A 24,545-nucleotide genomic window follows, 5' to 3' on the forward strand; every position below is an offset into this window, starting at 1 on the left:
AGTTCTCCCAAAACACACACACACACACACACACACACACACACACAATCTGAACCACTTGTCCCATACGGGGTCGCCGGAGCCTAACCCGGCAACACAGGGCGTAAGGCTGGAGGGGACACACCCAGGACGGGATGCCAGTCCGTCGTAAGGCATCCCAAGAAGGACTTGAACCCCAGACCCACCGGAGAGCATGACCTGGTCGAACCCACTGTGCCCCCTACATGACCCCACATGCAGAGTATTTATAAGTGCACAGTGCAAACAGTAAAGTACAGTATAGAGGTGACACAATGAATGCAGGACAAACAGACATAGCATACTTTCACAAAGGTGAAAAGTGAAACACTAATTTGTGAGTAGGACATGAACACAGAGGTGTAACGAAATACCGGACTGGGACACTGGACAAGGACAGGAGCACAAGAAGTAGGAGTATACAGGACAGGCACTCAGGACTGGAACATCAACACCCATGGAACAAACATGGGGAACCTGGTAAGTAACGATCACCAGGAGACCACGATGAAACGCTGATTAAGAATCCACGATCTGTCCTCGGCCACTTGCTCTTTTATACCCTACTAACCACCAGATCGGGAACAGGTACATGGATCTGGGCTAGTGGCACTGAGTGGCGCCTCCTCTGGCCTGTAGGGGTATTGTCCCTGTGGGTCGTGAATGTGTGAATCATCTGCTAATTTCTCACAGTTGCAGCAATCCCCATTGGAGGCTTGGCTTCTCTGGACGTAAGTTAAATTTGATACATAATCATTGATATATGTGGACAAGCCTTTAATGATCACTGAATCTTTTATCTTATTGACCAAAACAACATGTGGTTTGAGAGCTGCTCATTCTGTATTTTCCCTTTAGTGTGTGTCTGTGTGTGCGTGAACTGCCATAGAGGGACTGGACTCCTGTCCAGGGTTTATATGATTTATTATGTCCTGTGCCTCCCTGAAGAGACTGTAGCTCACAACAGTTGTGTGTTTTGTGAGAATGAATGAGTGAATGAACAAGGTAATGAACCGTCTCTCTTTGTAAAGAACAATTTTGGAGTAATAAGTTTGAAACATACAATTCTAATTTTAAACATCAAACTGACACTTTCTGAGAACAAAATTCAACAGAACTTAACTGAACATTGACCCTTGTCTTTTCACTATGTACCTGACAGCTAATCTGGTCGCTGGGATTGAATTATTTCACTAATATTGTTGCTTAAAAGTGTTGTTATTTAAGTGTTTTATTTATTGTGTTTGGCCCTAATAGCCTAAATGAAATATTGCCAGTCATAATTTTGCATGTAGGAAATTTTTGCAAACGTCATTTGGTCTATTATTGATTTGATGTGTTGTGATCTGATGAAACAGTTGGACAGCTGAAAGTTAGTATAAAGGAAAAAAAAATGGATAATCTACTTTAGGTAAAACACTAAGAACAAAAATGTAATTTTCTATTATCAAACATTTCAGGAGAGAAATAAAAACTTTCTACAGTGTAACTTGTGTTGTGGTATTCGAGAAAAAGTGATGACCCACTGTTCTCTTCTCCTGTATCGGCCTGAATTTTGCTCAGTCAAGCATAGTATATGACATCACCAAGAACTAAATAAATAGAGCCACTTCACATAAGTTGAGCTGGATTCAACCCTACACCAACAGTTCAGGCACTGTGAAGTAGTGGTGCTACCTGCTGCACCACCACGCTGTCCTCTCTAATAAATAAAATAAAATATTAGGTCTTAAAGTAAGTAATTAGGTAATAAGTATTAAAACAAATAAAACACACACACACACACACACACACACACATTTTCAGAACCGCTCGTCCCATACGGGGTCACGGGGAACCAGAGCCTACCCGGTAACACAGGACGTAAGGCCGGAGGGGGAGGGGACACACCCAGGAGGGGACGCCAGTCCGCCGCAAGGCACCCCAAGCGGGACGCGAACCCCAGACCCACCGGAGAGCAGGACTGTGGCCCAACCCACTGCGCCACCGCGCCACCCCACAAATAAAATATTCAGTGTCTATTGTGTTTCAATTTGTGATTTGTTTGACGCTACCATTTTTACTGGTTGTTAAAAAATCCCTGTTATAATAAAGAATTATGGGGAGGCAGGGAATTTATCTAGCCTTCTCAACATGTTGCAGCACTGTATGTATTCATTACTACATTAGCAGAAGTAACTAAGACCACTGGGGGGGGGGGGGAATTTGAACCTTTATTACATTATATTTAAAGATTTTAAAAGGTGTGTCCAATTTTACTTTGCTTTTATATAATTTTTCAAGGAATAGAAAGCTGTCCAAAACAGGCTTTAAATTATGTTTAAAATACTTATTTATTAAGATACAGATGCCTTTTAATGTAAACAGGGTCCAAAAGGGGTCAGATTCCTCTGATGCACCAATGGTTAATCAGGGTAAACAAGAGCGAGAAAGAAAAATAGTTATACGGAAACTCGAACCAAAGTGATTTTGATTACAAAGGATAGCTAGTAGTGTAGTGATTAGAGCTGCTGCCTTTAAACCCACAAGTTGTTGGTTCAGAGCCCACCTCTAGCTGTAGTATTATTGTTTCAGTAAAATGACTTGGCTATACAAACAGATGAACACTTGTAAGTTGCTTCAGACAAATGTGTCTGTAAAATAAATAAATGGTTAAGTGAAGACTGACCTCTGTAGGTTCTTTGTGAATCATAAAAGTACTGGTATAAATACCGTGTTCAGCAGGGTGGTCTGTTCCAATATTTGCACTAGATGGATAACAGGTTTAAAAGGAAAACACACTAACTTTCAGGAATAAGACACAAAAAAGTATCCTTTCTACTTTTTCCTCAAGCTATGACATTAACCAGTCACAGCAATCTTGTAAACTCAACCATGAAATTTATATCACATCCAAAACAGCAGGTTCTGTAATTCTATCATTTTAAAAACAAGTTAAAAAGTTTATTCAACTAAGTCAAAATAAATTTTAAAACATGAACGCTCTAACACAAGGAATACTGGTGTCTTGTGTCACATCCCACTCATGTAAAATTCTACAATTTACTGTTTTTGAAATTCCCATTAATGTAATACTCAAACAGATTAACAAGGTCATCATCACCACTATATCTATAAGACCTGATCACTCCTTCACCTCTGCTTGCTTGGTGGTCCCACGCACAAAAGGTCCAAAATCAAAAGTACAATGTTTGCAGCTCCTTCTGTAAGGTATACTGCTTTATATAGTGGTATGTGACAAATTAACTGTACTGAAGAATCACGTGTCTGCATCTAAATCTCTCTATTGGACTAATGCACTTTTTGTATTGTCCTCAGAAAAATGTTGCTTTGGAGAAAAGGGTCTGCTAAACAAACATACAATAATACACAGGGAAAGATGTTCAACCCCTCGTGCCAAAATCAAGGGGGGCTGGACACAAACCAACCACGCCGCAATATTCCATCCCTCCGAAAACCCCACCAAAAAATTCCCTTCACCAAAAAAAAAAAAAAAAAAAAAACAGCCCACATCATGGGCAAACACCATCCTCCTTGCCGGGAGCCACCGCGTGCACTTCGTTGGGGTTGTCAAGTGGGCACCTTCCTTCATTGATGTTTCATTGAATTGAGCCCACTACACCTCCAGAAGGCTCAACGGCGAGATCTGGCGTCCCAGACCCACCCCCCTCCATGCCCACAGTGCCATCCCAGCGACTCCACCCACCAAAAAAACCCACCCCAACCACCAACAACCAACCAATACACCACATCAGCATATGGAGGTGACAGCAAAACTCAAACCATTGATGTTCACCTAGGCGAGTACTCCCCACTCAAGTGTGCTTCCCCCAAACACCCTGGTGCCTTCTCATCCACAACCACTGACTGGATCTTTCTGCTACCTCTGACAAGCCTTTAATGGCTGCTCTTAACGACTGACCCCTAAAACCAAACTCCAACAGCAGCGACGTGGTTGATTTTGCAACACCCTCTAGTACCGATCTCCACTGGTCTAATAACGCACTGCCAGCCTCGCTCCCTCACCTCACCAGCCAACTCAGTGTACTTCAATTTCTTCCTCTCAAAGGCATCTTCCAATAAGTCTTCGAAGGCTATTGTTAATTCAATGAAGTACACTATCCGTGCACCCTCGGAGTACAGCACAATATATCGGGTCTCAACGCTGTGATCGCAATGCACTGTGGGCGGCATCTGCAGCTGTTTTCCCACGTCAGCTACCAACTTCCAGTCACGCACTTCACCCCACTAAAACTCCTATCACCACGACCACGCGCGTGACTTGCAACACTCTCCCCCTCCCGCACAAAATAAGCTTATTTCTTCCATACCGCGGGAGTGAATTAACTTCAACCCGCTTGTTCTCCAACAAGCATGCCAAGGATCTTAACACTTCATTATGCCTCCAAGTATATCTTCCCTGAGATAACTAACCTTACATGCAGATAGAATGTGCCTCAAAGAGGCTACACCACCGCACAAGCTGCAAGTCGGCTCTATATACCTACCCAGCGATTAAGATTCTGCGGAGTAGGGAGAACATCGTAGGTGGCTCCGATGAGAAACTTAATACGACCGGCGTCCATCGCCCACAGCTCACGCCAGCTGATCTTCCGTTTTTCCACATGCTCCCAAGCTAAACATCGCCCTTGCACACCATGTGACGTCGCAGTTACCTGCCTTGCCTCCTCTCTTCCTGTTCGCGAATAAAAACCAATCACCATCTTTCTCCTCTCCGGCAACTTAGCTTTACCCCACAACTTTATTCGATCGCCGGCACCGAGCCCCGCCCTACCTACCTGCAGCTGACCGACCACATCTCTGTGCTCAAGCGCTGTCTGCGCTTGCGCAACAGCTTCCCGTGGATCTCACCTACGTCCTTTTTTTAAACTTACAGGAACCGATCTCACCACTGGGTCTCTTGAGCTTGACAGTGTTAATTCCAAACCAACCTTGGCACACTTGAATTCTTCCACAAGGCTAGTCAGTGGTAATTCCAAGACCCCCTTTCCATACAAAGCCACACTGCTCAAACAATGAGGAACCCCCAACCATCTCCTAATAGCTTTGCTCATAACCCTCTCCAGTCTTTCAACCTCAGACATACAGACCTCGTATATAGTTAGCGGCCATCTAACACGAGGCAATAAACCAAACTGAAGGCACCAAACCTTCAGCTTCCCTGGCAAAAAAGATTTATCAATCCTATTAATTGCCTGTACAACGTCCTCCCTTAATCTTTTGACCTGCTCCCTGTCGCTAAATGAAGAATCATACCAGCGACCCAAGCTCTTAATTGGCCTTTCTGCCACTGACGGAATCTTTTCCCCATCAATCTCGAAATTCTCCCGTGATAACTTTCCTTTAACTATCGACAAACTCCTACACTTACTAGGTTTAATTTTCAATCCAGCCAGTTTTAGATTTCCATTCAACTTCGTTAATAAGCGACGAGTACATGGGACAGTAGTAGTAAGCAGAGTCATATCATCCATATACGCTCTGATTGGCGGAAGGTGAGAACCATCCTTCAGCCTCATACCCCCAACCACCCATCTCGATGCCCTTATTAACATCTCCATAGCCATGGTAAAAGCCAGAGGCGAAATTGTGCATCCGGCCATTATACCAATCCCCAACCGCTGCCAAGATGTGGTGTATTGCTTGGTACAAAAATAAAACTGAATGTTTTCAAAATACACCTTAACCAGTCTCGTAATACACTCTGGGACTTTAAAGAAATCAAATGCCCTCCACAACAAAACATGCGGCACTGAACCAAAGGCATTTGCCAAGTCCAAGAAAATCACATGGAGGTCTTTACCTTCCATCTTGGTCTCCTTCATCTGATGCCAAATCATACTACAATGAATAATAAATTAAATTAATAATAATCAAAAAAATCTAGCTCTGAATCAAATCCCAGCCTCCTCATAATTCTTTATTTTAGCCTCAACATCTGCCAGCAATATATTTACTCGTTCACTTATTTCCAGAGCAGCAGAAGGAACAAAGACCATTATGAAAATGCAGGTGCAAACAAAAAATGAGGTTAGTGTACACACACACATTTTCTGAACCGCTTGTCCCATACGGGGTCGCAGGAGCCTAACCCAGCAACTCAGGGCATAAGGCCGGAGGGGGAGGGAACGCACCCAGGACGGGATGCCAGTCCGCCGCAAGGCACCCCCAGCGGGACTCGAACCCCAGACCCACCAAAGAGCGGGACCCAGTCCAACTCACTGCACCACCGCACCCCTCGTTAGTGTACACTGCCTATAAAATTATTCACCCTCTTAGAGTTATTCATGTTCTATTGTTTTACAACATTTAGTCGCAATATTTAATTAGGGTTTTTTCAAACAGAAAAATACTACTCAATGTCAAAGTGAAAATATTTATACAAGTGAAAAAAAAAAGCTTCTAATTAATTATAAATACAAAAATAAAATAACTGAGTCCGGAAGCTGTGTATGAATACTTTTTATAGGCACTGTATCGTATAAATGTTGCTATTCTCCTCTGCTTTTTTAGACTGCTGGGACAACATACCTAAACTTAAGTTGTTGGTACCAGGATTCTTCCTGTAAAACAAAACAACAAAAAAAAAAACCAAATGTGTACAAGTAACATAAAAATTTTAACAAACTGTAAAATGCATATGAAAGGTTATATCTTAGTATTGCATATTATGCATCCCAGTAAACAACATGCTGAATGAGTTAGTGGCTGCTTACAGAAAGTCACAATCTGTTACACTATATAGTTATCTACACTGCTCAAAAAATAAAAGGAACACTTTTTAATCAGAGTATAGCATCAAGTCAATTAAACTCCTGGGATATTGATCTGGTCAGTTAAGTAGCAGAGGGGGTTATTAATCAGTTTCAGCTGCTTTGGTGTTAATGAAATTAACAGGTGCACTTGAGGGGCAACAATGAGATGACCCCCAAAACAGGAATGCTTTTACAGGTGGAGGCCACTGACATCTTTTCCCTCCTCATCTTTTCTGACTGTTTTTCCACTAGTTTTGCATTTGGCTAGGGTCAGTGTCACTACTGGTAGCATGAGGCGATACCTGGACCCTACAGAGGTTGCACAGGCAGTCCAACTCCTCCAGGATGGCACATCGATACATGCCATTGCCAGAAGGTTTGCTGTGTCTCCCAGCACAGTCTCAAGAGCATGGAGGAGATTCCAGGAGACGGGCAGTTACTCTAGGAGAGCCGGACAGGGCCGTAGAAGGTCCTTAACCCATCGGCAGGACCGGCATCTGCTCCTTTGTGCAAGGAAGAACAGGATGAGCACTGCCAGAGCCCTACAAAATGACCTCCAGCAGGCCACTGGTGTGAATGTCTCTGACCAAACAATCAGAAACAGCCTTCATGAGGGTGGCCTGAGGGCCCGACGTCCTCTAGTGGGCCCTGCGCTCACTGCCCGGCACCGTGGAGCTCGGTTGGCATTTGCCATAGAACACCAGAATCGGCAGGTCCGCCACTGGCGCCCTGTGCTTTTCACAGATGAGAGCAGGTTCACCCTGAACACATGTGACAGACGTGAAAGGGTCTGGAAGAGCCATGGAGAACATTATGCTGCCTGTAACATCGTTCAGCATGACCGGTTTGGTGGTGGGTCAGTGATGGTCTGGGGAGGCATATCCATGGAGGGACGCACAGACCTCTACAGGCTAGACAATGGCACCCTGACTGCCATTAGGTATCGGGATGAAATCCTTGGACCCATTGTCAGACCCTACGCAGGTGCAGTGGGTCCTGGGTTCCTCATGGTGCACGACAATGCCCGGCCTTATGTGGCGAGAGTATGCAGGCGGTTCCTGGAGGATGAAGGAATTGATACCATTGAATGGCCACCACGCTTGCCTGACCTAAATCAAATAGAACGCCTCTGGGACCTTATGTTTCGGTCCATCCGACGCTGCCAGGTTGCACCTCAGACTGTCCAGGAGCTCAGTGATGCCCTGGTCCAGATCTGGGAGGAAATACCCCAGGACACCATCCGTCGTCTCATTAGGAGCATGCCCCTACGTTGTCAGGCATGCATACAAGCACGTGGGGGCCATACAAACTACTGAGTACCATTTTGAGTTGCTGCGATGAAATTTCAGCAAAAAGGACTAGCCTGCCGCATCATTTTTTCACTTTGATTTTCGGGGTGTCCTTGAATTCAGCCCTCTGTAGGTTGATAATTTTCATTTCCATCAAACGATGTGGCATCCTTTTGTTCCTAACACATTACCCAGTCCATATCAATATAGATATCCAGCATGATTTTTTTCCCCATTGAGATCTGATGTGTTTTCAAAGTGTTCCTTTAATTTTTTTTGAGCAGTGTATTTACAGTGTTAAAAATAGTGGTTTGCTAAACTTGTGATTAACCAAAGTACTTGACCAAAGTACTTTGCAAAGAAATGTACATTAAAGTTGATACACTCAGCCCTCATCTGACAACAGGTGGTATAGGTATCTTGGAGATGTGAGACATCAAGCTAATGATTTTTCCTGCAGTTCTGACAATCCCATTCTGCTCTCAATGGTGTAGTAGTACATGTTCACCAGGGAGTTTTAACCCACCCCCAAAGCTTTTTAGCCTCATCAGGAGGAACAGTTTCTATTGTGACTTCTTGAGGATGCTGCTGGTATTGAATGTCCAGCACAAGGAATCTCAAAACTGGATTCTCAGGAACCTGAAGCTGCGGACTATTTCCACTGATAAGTCATCAGTGCGGGATGGGGTGTGTATGTCTCTGTTTTTGCAGAAGTCAACAATAATCTCCTTTCTGTTCTTGATACTCAGAGTGAGGTTGTTCTTTTCTTCACCTTGTAGTCGGGTCGTTGTCCCTTACGCTGATCATATGATGTCATGTTCACTATACCTTTAACTCTTCAGCAGACTTCTTGTGATGCCCTTACTTCACACCCCTACATACTTCATACCCCTACAACCTTCCTATGTCACTATGCTTAGCTGTGTAAATGGTGAAAAAAAATTGCACAGGTTGTAGAATGAGTATCACAGTCATCTCAACTACAGCATCACTGATTCTCTGTAAATCAAACTTCAAGACCCAGCTCTTCTGGATTTTTTTTTCAAAGTTAGATTTAGGATAGTGTTACAGTTAGTCATTTTGTATTTCAAGATGGTGTGAGGTGCTTAGGGAGTCTCATCCTATGTATGTATCAAATCTGATTTTAGGTAAGTCCCAGTATAGAAACAATCCTTTTCAAAGTACAACTTAGTGTACAGATGAGTGACTCGCTGTGGATAATGTACCAAGGATTCTAAGTCACCTTGGGTTATTTACCATATATGTATTTTATTGGTATGCAAATATAATTGGTGTGTTATGATGGAAACCATTATTATAAAGGCTTGCTTTTATTTAGTAAGGGGGTGCGGTGGCGCAGTGGGTTGGACCACGGTCCTGCTCTCCGGTGGGTCTGGGGTTCAAGTCCCACTTGGGGTGCCCTGCGATGGACTGGCGTCCCGTCCTGGGTGTGTCCCCTCCCCCTCCGGCCTTACGCCCTGTGTTACCGGGTAGGCTCCGGTTCCCCCGTGACCCCGTATGGGACAAGCGGTTCTGAAAATGTGTGTGTGTGTGTGTGTGTGTGTGTGTGTGTGTGTGTGTGTGCTTTTATTTATTTCAACAAGTTGGCAAGAGTGAATATATAAAATAGGATTCACAATCTCCAAACCTTTTCCTGTTTTCTTAGCTTTTAATCAGTTTTCTTGATGTTTGACTTTCTGTAAAACTAGAGTATTGTGGCATGGAGACATAGCCACAGAGATAGTAAAGCCAGTGCCTCAAAGTGTGGGGTACAAATCCAGCTTGATGCATGGAGTTTGAATTCCTCTCCTCATATTTGTATCCTCCAGACACGCATGAAACAAGGCAAGCTGCTTCTCTTCCTACATTGTCTTGGAAACCATATGAGTAGTCAGGACAAGTTGAACAGAACTCATTGGCACTTTCATCAATCCATAATACTGGGACTCTGTGAAGAGACTATATCCTACTTTATATTTCATATTTATCTAATTTCACTTTTTTTATATATATATGTTAATTTTACAACAGGGGGCGTGGTGGCGTGGTGGGTTTGGCCTCTGCCTGCTGTGTAGTGGGTCTGGGGTTTGAGCCCCGCTTGGGGTGCCTTGTAGTGGACTGGCATCCTGTCCAGGGTGTGTCCGCCCCCCCTTCAGCCTTGCACCCTGTGTTGCTGGGGTAGGTTCCAGTTCACCACAACCCCGCTTGGGACAAGCACTTGTAGACGTTGCAGACATTCGCAATGAATAGAAAAGTGCTCAAAACAAACCACAAACTGTGTTTAAACATTTATTAAGATACAGAAGCCTTTCAATTAAAACAATTCAAGTTAAAAGTTCAGTTCAAAATGCAGACAGATTCCAGTGAACCATTCGATCCAATCAGGTTGAACCAGAACAGAAACCAGATACAAAGTGATTTTCACCAAATACTTAGAAGATCATTAGTGACTTCTAAAGGTGCTTCTCAATTATAAAATGACTGGTACAAGAACACTGATGGATTGTACAAATATCACATCCTACGTATGTAAAATTCCATATTTTGCTGTTTTTTTTAAATCCTGCTAAGGTCATTCTCAAAGAGAAAATCATCTATGTCATTATCCCTAGTATATTAATTGAACTGTGAAAACATCAGGATTTTTACTTATTTATTAACTTTATTGAGCATTCTAGTGCCACTCGTGCTTACAATACAAAGCACTTTATGTATGAAAATATTATATCACTCATATATTATATTCATAGTTTCAGCAGCTTTTATATTCTCTTAAACAGGCACTTAAACTGTCCTGATTCAATAAACAATGTTTGTTAATTGCTTAAAATGATGGTGAAATGGGAATACTGCAGGAATATCAGAGAATTATTCATGCTGTTTTGCCCACAGACCACCCTGAGCCCCATCATACTTTAAATCTGATCATATTCTTTAGGTTATTGATTATGGGTAATTTCACAGGACACAGTTAAAATATATGACAACGGAATAATAAAATATTCTAAAATATTTTTTAAGCTATGGGGGTGCGGTGGCACAGTGGGTTTGGGTGGGTCCTGTTCTCCGGTGGGTCTGGGGTTCGAGTCCTGCTTGGGGTGCCTTGCAACAGACTGGTATCCCATCCTGGGTGTGTCCCCTTCCCCTCCAGCCTTGTACCCTGTGTCGCCGGGTTAGGCTCCGGTTCGCCGTTACCCCGTCTGGGACAAGCAGCTTCAGACAGTGTGACAGTGATTTTTTTAAGCTTACCATGACAAACAAGTCTCTTTGCATGTATTTGTAAAGGCTGGACATGACTACATTAATACAGTTCATCAGTATAGTTAAGTATAATGGTCTGTTATTTTATGTAAAAATATTGAGCTGAACTTTTAAATGACTATTTTAAAATAATGACAAAATGCGAGCAATAGATTTCACAATAACATAACAAAAAGCATACTGAAATTAAAAGGACAGCAAGTAGATAAGACTTCAACTCAATCATGTTAGCATCTATGATTCGTCAGTATTAAAAGTAATGTTACTCAATGTGTCTTTGAAAAAAGATGAGCACGATGAAAGCAGAGTAATCCCATCCACTGACCAAAAAATCTTTCCTGAGTTATAATATAAATCTGTATAAGAAAATATCAGAACATTGCTTTGGAACTATTTTTACACATTTTAAAGTTCATTATTTCCAAACATGCTTAAAGTAAAAAAAAAGCACATTAAAAAACAGTAATTAAAAGGAAGGATGTCTTTTCCCAAACTGAGTGCCACGAAGTTGCTCTCCATATGACAGTTGAGCGTTAACTATGAAACGAAAGAGAACAGGAGTTACTTTTGGAGTGAAACCTTCAGGTATTACATTGTGTAATTATGTGTATTTCCTGGTTGTGAATTCAACATATTGTAGTAGAAATAAAAGATAAGTTTGGTATGTAGGACAAATGTTCCATTAGTGAAGAAACAGACCTCCAACATATTAGAACTACAACATACCTAAATTAACTTGTTGGTACCAGGATTCTCCCTGTAAAACAATAAATAAATCAAATATGCACAATAATACAGAAAAATTAAAACATACTACAAAATGTATAGTCTGCATGACATCAGTGTTCATTAGAATGCATGATAACTAATAAGTGAATAACTAATAACTCAAATGCTGAATGACCTTTTGGTGCTTGCTTTGAAGAAAGTCAAAATAAGTAATTGCATGTAAGGGGTATGCAACCAAATACTAACTTTACTCAGCTTTAACTTGCCTTAAATTTATTTGTCCAAGTATTTATGCTTAGGGAGCACAACATGGTTCCAAAATTCTACATTTCATATTTTAGCCTCACATTCATCTTTTGATGTAAAATACTAATTTCTTGATTATGAACCAAAAATAACAACTCTTACTTCACTGTACCAGTACTTTTGCTTCTCGCTGTATATTTGTTCTTGTCATGTATCTATAACCATAAACCTTTGACAACTAGGAATACTAACATAAAATTCTAAGATCCCACAGCAAATCTCACCTGTTGATTTCTTTTTGTAGTAAATCACTCCAGCAAGGGAGAGGATCAGGCCTAAAACCAGTCCAGAAGTTCCAATGATCACTTTGTTTCTGTCACCATCAGACATTGAGGGATCTGAAAATTGAATAAAGAGTAATTCTGTTACTTTTATTAGGACTAATTTACTTCTTGTAATGTCCCTAATTAAACTGACCTGAAAAAAGTTAAAAGAAGATTTATTCAAAACACCCTCATCTTAAACGTGGGCTTCACAATTAAGTGATGTACAGCACTTCAAAAAGCTCAGATTTTGTGGGTTGCATATAAGATAAACACATTTTAAAAATAATTGAATTTGGTCTGGGATAAATATTTATATACGTGTTTATAAATGCATCCAGAGTGTCTGAGCTGAATTTAGTATTTTGGATGTTTTATTTTCAGGTTGAGGGGGTGTGGTGGCGCAGTGGGTTGGACCGCAGTCCTGCTCTCCGGTGGGTCTGGGGTTCAAGTCCCGCTTGGGGTGCCTTGCGGCGGACTGGCGTCCCGTCCTGGGTGTGTCCCTTTCCCCCTCCGGCCTTACGCCCTGTGTTGCCGGGTAGGCTCCGGTTCCCCGTGACCCCGTAAGGGACAAGCGGTTCTGAAAATGTGTGTGTGTGTGTGTGTGTGTGTGTGTGTGTGTGTGTGTGTGTATTTTCAGGTTTTAAATTTATTGAGGAACTGTCCCATTTCACTGTGATTTTCAGGAACTCTGTGTAAAAATAAATAGCGTGAGAACATTTTTCAAACAAATAACCTGACAGTTGTACAGACCTGATCATGGCCATAATTTCTGTTGTATATGTACATGATAGCAAAAACTATGAGAGTAAAACATGGTGCTCATTTTGTCCAACAGTGATTGTTTAATGTTATTAGATCTACTATGCTGATTACTAACTACACACACAGGCTGAAACCACTTGTCCCGAGCGGGATCGCAGCGAACCGGAGCCTAACCCAGCAACAGATAGCACAAGGCTGGAGAGGGAGGGGACACACCCAGGACAGATCGCCATTCCACTGCAAGGCATCCCAAGCAAGGCTTGAACCCCAGACCCACCAGAGAGCAGGACCCAGCCAAAACTGCTGTGCCCCCGCGCCCCCCTGGATTGCTAACTACTTGCCGATAAACACCATTATTAACTTTTCAAACTTGTGTACAATCCAGACTTTAGCATTGTTCTTATTACATTCTTGGTGGTCAGTAATATTGGATGGAATAGTGGGAAAAAGAAATAAAAAACAACTATCACAATACTGCAGATACAGTAGCTGACAGAAGTTAAGTTTACCTAAGCAATTTCACACATCTTGGATGGGTGGGGGAACTGAGAGAAGACTGAAAAAAATCCGGGAAGAGTGCAAATCTTTTAGAATCACCACAGAAGAACTGGGAAGACACTGAGTGATTTCCTACTGAAATTTAAAGCATGTAATTTACAGGGAAAAAAAAAACTGTTTGCAGACTTTTGACTTGTGGGGGTTTTATAAAACAAATCCACATGTGCACAGAACTATAACACTTCTTATTATATGTATCAACCACTGTCTGCAAACACACACACTGGCAATAACTGCTTATCCCAAGCAGGGTCGTGGCAAGCCAGAGCCTACCCAGCAACACAGGGCGCAAGGCCGAAGGGGGAGAGGACACACCCTAGACAGGACTCCAGTCCACCACAAGGCATCCCAAGCAGGGCTTGAACCCCAGACCCACCACCCATCGGGTACTGGCCAAGCCCACTGCATCACCACACCACCCTGTCTGTAAACAGTTAGGTAGATTTCAACATGAACTGCAGCCATCATTTTTAAATGGACAAGTGCAGCCATTCTTAATCATTATGTTTATTATCCACTTACTGTAAGAGTTTTCTCTACCACACACAAAGCAATTCATTCACTATTAAAATTAGCACTGACAGTACTTGTCATTTTGCAAAAGCAGTACATTTCATTGATACACTCAAGCTTAACGGCAAGCTTTATAGTTGTGAAACTACAAAACTATATTTAAGTAGCAATAATAAATTTCTGTGCACATAATTTGTCAAGCTGTCTTTTTTTTGCACAAATCAATGACTGTGTTACTACTATTCCATCCATTTTTAGCAACTGTCTATCCATTTATAGCTGAGATGATATAGAGACGAGCCTAAGAAACACAGAGCTCGGGGTGGTACAGGGCACGCTCATCATAGAAACATACATATCTCAAGTTCAATGTCGCACAAGAAAAATTTTGAGTCATATGTAATAGCACGCCTCTGGAATATCTTACAAAACCCCTGTTAACACAGGGAGAACTGTCACTCCACAATGTGGGGACAAGAGGACAGATACTGCAGGCATCTTTCCATACAGCTGTCCAGGTTTATAAATTAACTGTATCTGAAATTCTGAGTCTTTGATTATTTACAGCTGTAGCCACTAACTGATGGCTATAAATATACCTCTTCTTACAAAATGGTTCTAAAAATGGATGAATGCTTTAATTCATCATGCTGTTTTGTTACTAATAAAATCATACTCATTAACATTTTAACTATGTTTTGATAATTCATTTTTCCATAATTTACACTGCATATGCTGTTTTCAAAGCAGCAAAGCAAATGTTAGAAACTGAATAAATAAACTCGTATGACAAAACACAATTAAAGTCTTGTCCATTTGTTCAAATGTGTGGCAAGCATGAATACTCAAAAAACAAATGAATGTACCCCCGTAAGATTCCTAAGCTCAATATCTCACAATTGTAAGGGTAGGATGCTCAATTGACATGACACTTCTGTCTATGTGGTCAAATCTTAAAAATACAATATAACATCTTCAACATAATTAATCACCCCATTTGAAGATCTTGGGCTCAGAAAAGCTGCTGTGCTCCACCTTGCAGGCGATGGTCTCTCCAGATTTGGGTGTGAGCTCCAGGTAAGAGTGTATCTGATGGTACCAGTTTCCATTATAGAGCTCTTCAGTGGAAGTCACATCAGTCTTCACCTCCTTCCCATCTCTCAGCCAAGTCAGTTTGATTCCCTCTGGATAGAAGTCATACGCACTGCACACCAGCATGGTGGAGTGTCTCTGACTGCCAGATTTCACAGATAAAACCTTCACTGAGGGTTGAACTGAAATAGAAAAGAAAATAATTTACATTTATTTACCTGTTGTCTTTTTCCAAAGCAACTTACTATTTTATGCTACCTATAATAATTTACCAATTTATAAAACTGGGCAATTTAGGATAAATATGCTGGTCAAAGGTATTATAGAAATTGAGGTGGGATTCAAACCTGGGTCTTTCAAGTTGAAAAGTGGTGGCTCTAACCAGTACATCTACCTACTACTCCACAGTTCAACTGAATGAAGAAACCCATAAAGAGAGCCTTATAAGAGACTTTGCTGTATCCTACTTCCTATTCCTAGGTATCCGTTGCCTTATTGGGGGTGTGGTGTCACAGTGGGTTTGACCAGCTCCTGCTTTCTGGGGGGTCTGGGGTTCAAGTCCTGCTTGGGGTGCCTTGTGACGGACTGGCGTCCTGTCCTGGGTGTGTCCCCTGTGTTGCTGGGTTAGGCTCTGGTTTGCCGCAACCCCGCTTGGAACAAACGGCTTCATACTGTGTGTGTGTGGTTTCCTTACCTCTACTGCTATATTATATATTTCCATTTCTATATATCATATAAATATAGTATGCACATACAGTATGCCCATATCCAAACAATGCAAATATGGGACAGTTTGACACCTGTGACAAACTGCAACAGAAATCTCTCAACTTTCTGGAAATCAAAAGGAAGAAAAAATATACACACAGTGCATATAAATTATTTTAACTGAGGAATATTTAGTATAAGTTAATTTGTGTTTTGTTTTTATACAGTGTGGAACTACTCACCTGTATGCCAAAGTATCTTCTTAAAGTACTGCTCAGCATTGGGCCTGCAGGTCGCATCCAGGTTGGTGTGCTCTTGGTCGTTCGCTCCCTCTTTATTGTGTCTCTCTGCGTTTTTCACTCCAAATTCCGTGTAGCCAATAAACTTGTTCGTAGTGCTGTTGTATTTCTTATACTCCACTTTGTTAAAAATGTATCTGTCGATAAACTCAAGGTCTTTCAGGTCCCCGGAGCTGTACCGACATTCCCTTTGCATATGGTAAAAATAGCCATCTGTTTAAAAAATAAACAAATACATTTTAACTAGCTTTTAATAGACTGTTGTAATAGTTTAGAAATACTTAACTCGTTATACGAGTGTAACTTAAAGAAGAAGTTCGACACGTGTGACTTTACCCCACTCTTTCTAGCCAAGTAGCACGTGTAAACCAAAATAAGCAGAAACGTACGTAGGCAGTGGAAAATACAGACGAAAACAAACAGAACAGGAACGCAAAATAAATATTCAAAAAGTGATGTACCGAGTTACCCGAGTACCGAACTCGTCTAATTTACTCGCACACGCAAACACTGAACGAACACTCAACTTTACTCCTTTCAGGCTTTCTGCGCGTTTACACACTTCACTTGTCACGTGAGCTCATAATTTTTGTGGCGCGAGTGCAAATATGTAAAATATGAGAAATGTAGACACCAGGCTGATATCCGAATACGCTGCATTACTCCTGCTCTGCTGGCACTCTCCACTGTAGTATTTGTAACCGAGCGTTCCTAGGGTTCGCCTAGGCTAGGACTCCAGAAAATAATAACGATACCTGTTCAGGCTGGTTTCTAACACCTTGAAGTTCAAAGTCTTTACTGGATGCAACACGTGTGAAATAAGAAGACTGGCTGATGCACCTCAGTGCACATGTACAAAGTCCTGCCAAGCCCCGAGGAGAGAAAACGCTCATCATCGTGCACACATGTGCACCACTACTAGTCAACAGTCTCCTAGTGTCACCACATCCAAAATTAAATCTTTTACAGTATTATAAATGGATGAAATAAAAGGGAGAGTGAATAAAAATGTATTTTCCTAAACTTTCTTCCTTTTAGTTCCTTCCCGCGAAAGACCGCATGTGAACACTATAACCCACAGATTTAGCGCTCACCCGAGTCCCGTCACACAATTCCGGCTCGCACTCCTAGGGGGCGCCCTGAAGCAACTCGAAACGCTAAGTTAGACTCACATCCTTATGTGACAAAACAGAAAAGTTAATAAATAAAATTCACATAAAATAAATATGGCTATAATTTAAATATTCAAATTATCACAATGCTAATAATTTACCAGAATTATAATAAGATAACTTTAGATTTCTACATAAATTTATTTGTACATGAAGTGGTCTTAGGCAGGCATGTCAAAAACTTGGCATGAAAAACATTGAAACTGATGTTCTCAGTGACCCTCTTGGTCTCTAATTTTATGAAGTGGCAAATTCATTCCAATAATGAATGTACTTTACAATAATAGTTTGTCAGTTGGTCCCCTATTTACAGACTTATTTCGGACCGAGAGTTGGTTTATTACTCAATAAGTCAGGAAGTTGAATGTAACTTGGATGAGGGGCTCCTCATCAGTTCTATCTGCAGATCAATCTGTAATGTGCTCCAGAAGTACTTCAGTGACTGTACTTTGACGATGGCATGTCTCTACCTATATCCCTCTATTGCTAAATTTCACATTTGATTACCCTTACTTGTACATTGCTATGGAGAAAAGCATTTGATAAATGAATAAACTGGACAACTCCACATGTAGGGAGCTGACAGCAGGGCTTTTGAGATGGGAAGAGTGTGGTACAGCAGACGGATTCTCTCTTCCCAGCCCTCTACATCTGGTGAGCCAGACCAGCTTGTGCACTCACCTGGACATTTTGAACACATTTTAAATAACAAGGCATAGTAAAGAACCATGTCCAGAGATAGGGCAAGGTATTTCAGCTTAACTGCAGCTCTGACATGATTTTTTTACCCTAAACATCATACACAATTCAAACATTTAATTTAATTCAATTCAATTCATTTTTATAGAGCACTTGAACACAGGTATAGAGCAAAGAAACAAATACATCAGACAAAGAAAGAAAGAAACAACAGAACTAGCATAATACATTATCAACGCTTTTATAAAGCTAGAAGTATGCCTATTGGCCACAGAGGAAAGGAACAAAAAACTCCCAACTGAAAGTCAAGGAAGAAAAAAACCTGCGGGGGTCTTAATGCCAGTGGCTGCCCACCCCTTCTAGGCATTCTAGATTAAATAGGACTTCTAAATCAGTTTACAGGTAACAATGGCATTGTTGCTGTGTGGTAACTTGATTTCCCAGTTCAGCAAGAGACACTGATTTGGGAGGTTAATCCAGGTACACACCAGAGGAGAGGATGTTCTGTCAAAGGGTAGCCAAAGGCACTAAGGGTTAGTGTAACCTATTCAGCTGAAACACTTCTTTGGACTGTGGCAGAAAACTGACACACTGAACAGGGGTGAAACGTACATCTAATTCATTTTTATATTTCATTAACATCATTATATTGTTGGTAAATTATCTGTTTCCCTTTATTAAAAATATTGCATCCAGTGTTATGACAAATGTCATAATGTTTTAACTGATTATTGTTATATGAAACATCAGACTGATCAGTCCCTTCCCTTGGACCAAGCTTGGAACAAGCTTTTTTTGTCTTATTTGGATTATTCAACCTAAACGTATAATGACTCTACTTCAAGTCAACTCTATATACTGACTACACATTCAGCCTAACTCTAACAGATATACAGCACTGCCTGAACTCCTACATATTTTATAGATATAATAGAGCGCGGTTGCTTTTCTTCTCTCGTGCAGCCGCATAAACTATTCACTACTTCTTGCAAGCAAGATCTGCACTATACATATATATACATACTTCATGAGATGAGAAATTTTCATACACACACAGTCAGACAGAGCTCAGGATCTACATATTTTAAAATGTAACCTGCACGTATGTTAGCTTATACATATTTGCATAGCAGTTACTTACCAAGTCCAGACAGAAAGGGCAATACAATGAGCGCAAAAGAATAAAACTGTGACATGTCTGAGCTTCCAGCGCAGACGTACTGCAAAATGATTATTATTCTCCTCAAAGTGAGGAGGAAGAAGTCGGACTGCGTCTATAAGGCAATCGAAATCACAAAACGGACCAATCACCGCTGACAACTACAAAACGTCATTTGTTTCTAAGGCAGTTTTATCATGAGCGTAATATTTGAAGTTTTTAGTTGATGGTACAGAGAATAACTGAAGACTAATTTCTTGCTGTTTTATTGCATACTTATTACTCGCCATTAGATTAGTCGATTTACCATTGCGAGAGGATCTAATTATGAGGCAACAATATAATCAACAGCTGAACGAAAAACTAAACTTGTCACCAAAAATTAATGAAAAACCGATAGGGTCCCGAATATTCTTCGGAAGTCGAGCTGCTGCCAACATGTTCATGGAAGATTTCGAAGAGAAAGCGCTGGAGTCAGCCCCGCTCAAACCAACTTGTTGGTGGGGGTACGTCGACGACGTTTTAATCATGGAGATATGGATGGAGCAGCCGCCCTAAAACCGATAAACTTTATTTTATGCATGAAAATGACAACACCAACGTATTCTATGATATTGTTATAAGAAATATTATTTGTAGCTTGTCTTACTGTTACTTTTTTCATTCATTCACTATAGTATTATCAATAAATGTAAATGCTTGTCCAAAACGATTTAGTGGTTAGTGATGCTGGTCCAACCCTAACGTGCAAGTAGACGGTGTGACGGTACAGATTACGCTGGATGGGAAAAATTTTGGCAGTTTGGCTATTGGATGTTTATGATATGGCATGCTGGGGGAGGTTCGGCACTTTTCCTGATGGGCCGATGAGGTTTGGAGATGATAGGAGACTAGACGTTACCGCCTGTTAAACGCAATCTGGGAAACAGACTACGCGTATGCGCGCGCGCACACACACACACACACACACACACACACACACACAAAAATCAAAAGTCATTCTCAGCCAACAAGCAGACTGTAGCCAAGTCCTCATTATGAATTTAGGGAAGGGGGGGGCAGCCCTATAGGTAGAGCCAAAGTTGAATTCTAAAATAGAAAGAATATATTATACAGTATTGATATGTATAATTCTGAACTCCCAAAATATGTTTTTTCCTTACAGATCTCTTGATGTAATACCACTTATTGTGGTATTTTTAATGATTTTTGACAACTGGAAAAAAAAATTATAGAGAGGTTTTGGTGAGAATGTGAGGTGTGGGGGAAGCGGTCGCAGGGTGGGATTAATTTGCCAGGACAGCATAAATTTGCAGGTCTTCCTTTGGGTCAGTAAGTGTTCTTAGCTCTCAGTCAGTTCAGTTAGGGCAGGGACAAGCCTTTATGCCTCCTGCCCTGGGTTGTACCGTTCAACCCCTCACACTGTGTACACAAGAATGGTGATATTGATAAATTAAAATGCTTGAAATTAATGTATGTACAGACGAAAGAGCTGTGTGTTTAAAAATTTTGACTGGATGCATACTTACGTACAAAGGGGGTGCGGTGGCGCAGTGGGTTGGCCCAGGGTCCTGCTCTCCAGTGGGTCTGGGGTTCGAGTCCCGCTTGGGGTGCCTTGCGATGGACTGGCGTCCCATCCAGGGTGTGTCCCCTCCCCCTCCGGCCTTACGCCCTGTGTTGCCAGGTTAGGCTCCGGTTTCCCGCGACCCTGTATGGGACAAGCGGTTCTGAAAGTGTGTGTGTGTGCATACTTATGTACTGTATATACTAATTTCAATGGCTTTATATATTCTTACTCCAGCTAAAAGCAATGAATTTGTAGGCCTAATATTTTCTTTTAGCTGCTTGTTTCCAACAGGGGGGTAGGGTGGTGCAGTGACGCAGTGGCGCAGTGGGTTTAGCCTTGGCCTGTGCCTGCTTACTGGTGAGTCTGAGGTTTGAGTTCCACTTGGGGTGCCCTGTGACAGACCGGCATCCCCTCCTGGGTATGTCCCCTCCCCCTCCAGCCCTGTGCCCTGTGTTGCCATGTTAGGCTCTGGTTTGCCACAACCTCATTCAGGACAAGCGATTTCATACAGTGGTTTGTTTTCATCAAACTAGCATGTTTATACATTAGCATTCTAAAAGCTTTTGGCACTTCTATTGATAAGACAAGTTTTACTGTGATTAACTTATTTTTGCAGTTTCAAACAACAGTTTTATAGTGAAGTCGCCAAGATCAATGTTTATTTAACAGATGGTTTCCAAAAAAGCTATAAATGCTGCAGTCAGAGCTCCTCAGTTTGAGGCCTATAAACCAAGTCTGGCTTTTAAATAATTTTTATCCAACTCTTCATCTGGTTTTGACATTAAAGATAGAGTCATATAGGAAATGGCTTTTCCTCTTTGCCCTGCATTTCCTGATTCTGATTGGGTGCTTCTGACATGTGTTCTCTGAAGCTTGACTATTCCACACTTTAGTTAGTACACACACACACACATTTTCAGAACCGCTTGTCCCTTACGGGGTCACGGGGAACCAGAGCCTACCCGGCAACACAGGGCGTAAGGCCGGAGGGGGAAGGGGACACACCCAGGACGGGACGCCAGTCCGCCGCAAGGCACCCCAAGCGGGACTTGAACCCCAGACCCACCGGAGAGCAGGACTGTGGTCCAACCCACTGCGCCACCGCACCCCCCACTTTAGTTAGTAAATTTCTGCAAAAACAGCTATGTCGTATACATGCAAGTCAAGTTTTACAACTGAAATATGAGAACTAAGGCACATTCCTGAGTCAACAGCACACAGTTCTTTTAATCCCTCTAGGGGTGGGAGAAAAGGGGACCAGCAGTCAGCCTCTGGTAACCAGTATGGCCAGGCTGTCTCACCAGGTCAGCAGGCACTCGTCCGATTCAGTCACATCTCTGTTGTACCCGGGCAGGCTGCTGATGCTTTTTATGTCAGAGAAGGGTTTGTGCTGTGAGAGCAGACATTCACTGGAGAAGCTTTCAAATCCAACTACCCTTCTTCATCGCACTCTGCTCGCTTTATTCCAACTGGGAATGAGCTGCAGGTGTAAAGAATGGGGACAGCTCCTGGTGCTGAAGGTGCCAGTTTTGTGGAGCTCTCCCAGGTGTTGTGCTTCTCTCATCTCGGTGTGTGCCACACTAAGTAAAATTTTAGTCATTAGTTAAATAGACAAAGCAGTGTTTGTTAGATTTTTACCTTATATAAACAAGATAAATCAAAAGTAAAGAAAAAATATGAAGTTCTGTGAGGAGGCATGGTGGCACAGCGAGTAGCTGCTGGCTCACAGCACCTGGCTTTTGGAAGAAGATGTGGGTTTGATCCCTGCTCAGTCTGCATGGAGTTTTCATGTTCTGGTGGGTTTTCTCCCAAAGACATGGTGTTCAGGTTCCCCCACAGTGTGTGAGTGACAGAGAGAGTGTGTTCCACTGATGTATGGATGAGTGACCTAGTGTAAGTAGTGTATTTAGCAGTGTAAGTCACCACGGTGAATAAGGTGTGGACTGATAACACTATATAGAATTCACTGGAAGTCACTTTGAAGAAAAACGTCTGCTAAATGAATACAGTAAATGTATGTCAACTCAGATAGGATCATTTTGTAACTTGCTCCAGTGAACATGTCCTGCTCTCTTAAAATGAAAAGCGAATTTAATTAATGTGATTATATAAAGTAACAAAATGCAAAATATCAAGGACAAAACAGTCCAGCCAATTGTTATGCTCTTAAAGTAAAGGACATCCCTTGGTAAAATTGTCAAGATTTTTTTTGTGCATTTAATTCATATATGTTATGAAATGGTGTTTATAATGCGAATAATACACATCATCCACATTTGCTTTGATATGCAGTATGCTATTTACTCTTGTTTTACTAGTTCACATGGAAGCCCTGAGGTCTGAGATTTACCCAAAAAAAATTGCCCTCCCTACATTTTACAGTTGATGATCTGCTGTCTGGACCGGGTCCTCCTCTCTGGTGGGTCTGGGGTTCAAGTCTCCCTTGGGGTGCCTTGCGACGGACCGGCGTCCCGTCCTGGGTGTGTCCCCTCCCCCTCCAGCCTTACGCCCTGAGTTGCCGGCTAGACTCCGGTTCCCCGTGACCCCGTATGGGACAAGCGGTTCAGAAACTGTGTGTGTGTGATCTGCTGTCGTGAGAAAGTAGTTGAAAAACCCTACTATAGACCACAAGACTAAGATTTTAGTGCCTGTGTCCTAAAGGAGTACTGATGCAAATTCCTGTCATTTAACATATACTTTGAAGTATTTACACTTATTCATTTGGCTAACAATTTTCTCCATAGCAATTTTTGGTGTTAACAACTATTTACTATTGACTATTTCTTTGCTCAGGGGGTGCAGTGGCGCAGTGGGTTGGGCTGGGTCCTGCTCTCCAGTGGGTCTGGGGTTTGAGTCCCACTTGGGGTGCCTTGCGACGGACTGGCGTCCTGTCCTGGGTGTGTCCCCTCCCCCTCCGGCCTTACGCCCTGTGTTACCGGGTAGGCTCTGGTTCCCCGTGACCCCGTAGGGGACAAGCGGTTCTGAAAATTTGTGTGAGTGCGTGCGCGTCCGTGCGTGTGCGTGTGTGTGTATTTCTTTGCTCAAAGGTGCAGTGGCGCAGTGGGTTGGACCAGGTCCTGTTCTCTGTTGGGTCTGGGGTTTGAGTCCTGCTTGGGGTGCCTTGCACCAGACTGGTGTCCTGTCCTGGGTGTGTCCCCTCCCCTTCTGGCTTTACGCCCTGAGTTGCTGGGTTAGGCTCTGGTTCCCTGTGACCCCATACGGGACAAGAGATTCAGAAAGTGTGTGTGTGTGTATTTCTTTGCTTGATTGTTTTTACTGAAGCAATTTCGGAGTAGGTACCTTGCTCAAGGATGTTACATTAGGAGGTGGCATTCCATTCTGCCATCTGAGTCTGGAGGTAGCAGCTCAAA

At 42.1% G+C, this 24,545-nt stretch overlaps 1 protein-coding gene across 1 annotated transcript; it reads right to left on the reverse strand.

The window, feature by feature from the left end:
* Window positions 1–11,359: 11,359 nt before the first annotated feature.
* LOC108931169 (H-2 class II histocompatibility antigen, E-S beta chain-like) lies at window positions 11,360–19,684 on the reverse strand. Its single transcript, XM_018746789.1, has 6 exons — window positions 19,590–19,684; window positions 16,521–16,790; window positions 15,471–15,752; window positions 12,604–12,717; window positions 12,071–12,101; window positions 11,360–11,881 (listed from the first exon to the last, which is right to left on the reverse strand). The coding sequence occupies exons 1-5, from the start codon at window positions 19,642–19,644 to the stop codon at window positions 12,076–12,078; spliced, it is 747 nt and encodes a 248-aa protein (XP_018602305.1). The 5' UTR covers window positions 19,645–19,684; the 3' UTR covers window positions 11,360–11,881; window positions 12,071–12,075.
* Window positions 19,685–24,545: the final 4,861 nt, after the last annotated feature.

This window comes from Scleropages formosus, chromosome 18 (genome assembly GCF_900964775.1).
Source record: "Scleropages formosus chromosome 18, fSclFor1.1, whole genome shotgun sequence".
Classification (NCBI taxonomy): domain Eukaryota; kingdom Metazoa; phylum Chordata; class Actinopteri; order Osteoglossiformes; family Osteoglossidae; genus Scleropages; species Scleropages formosus.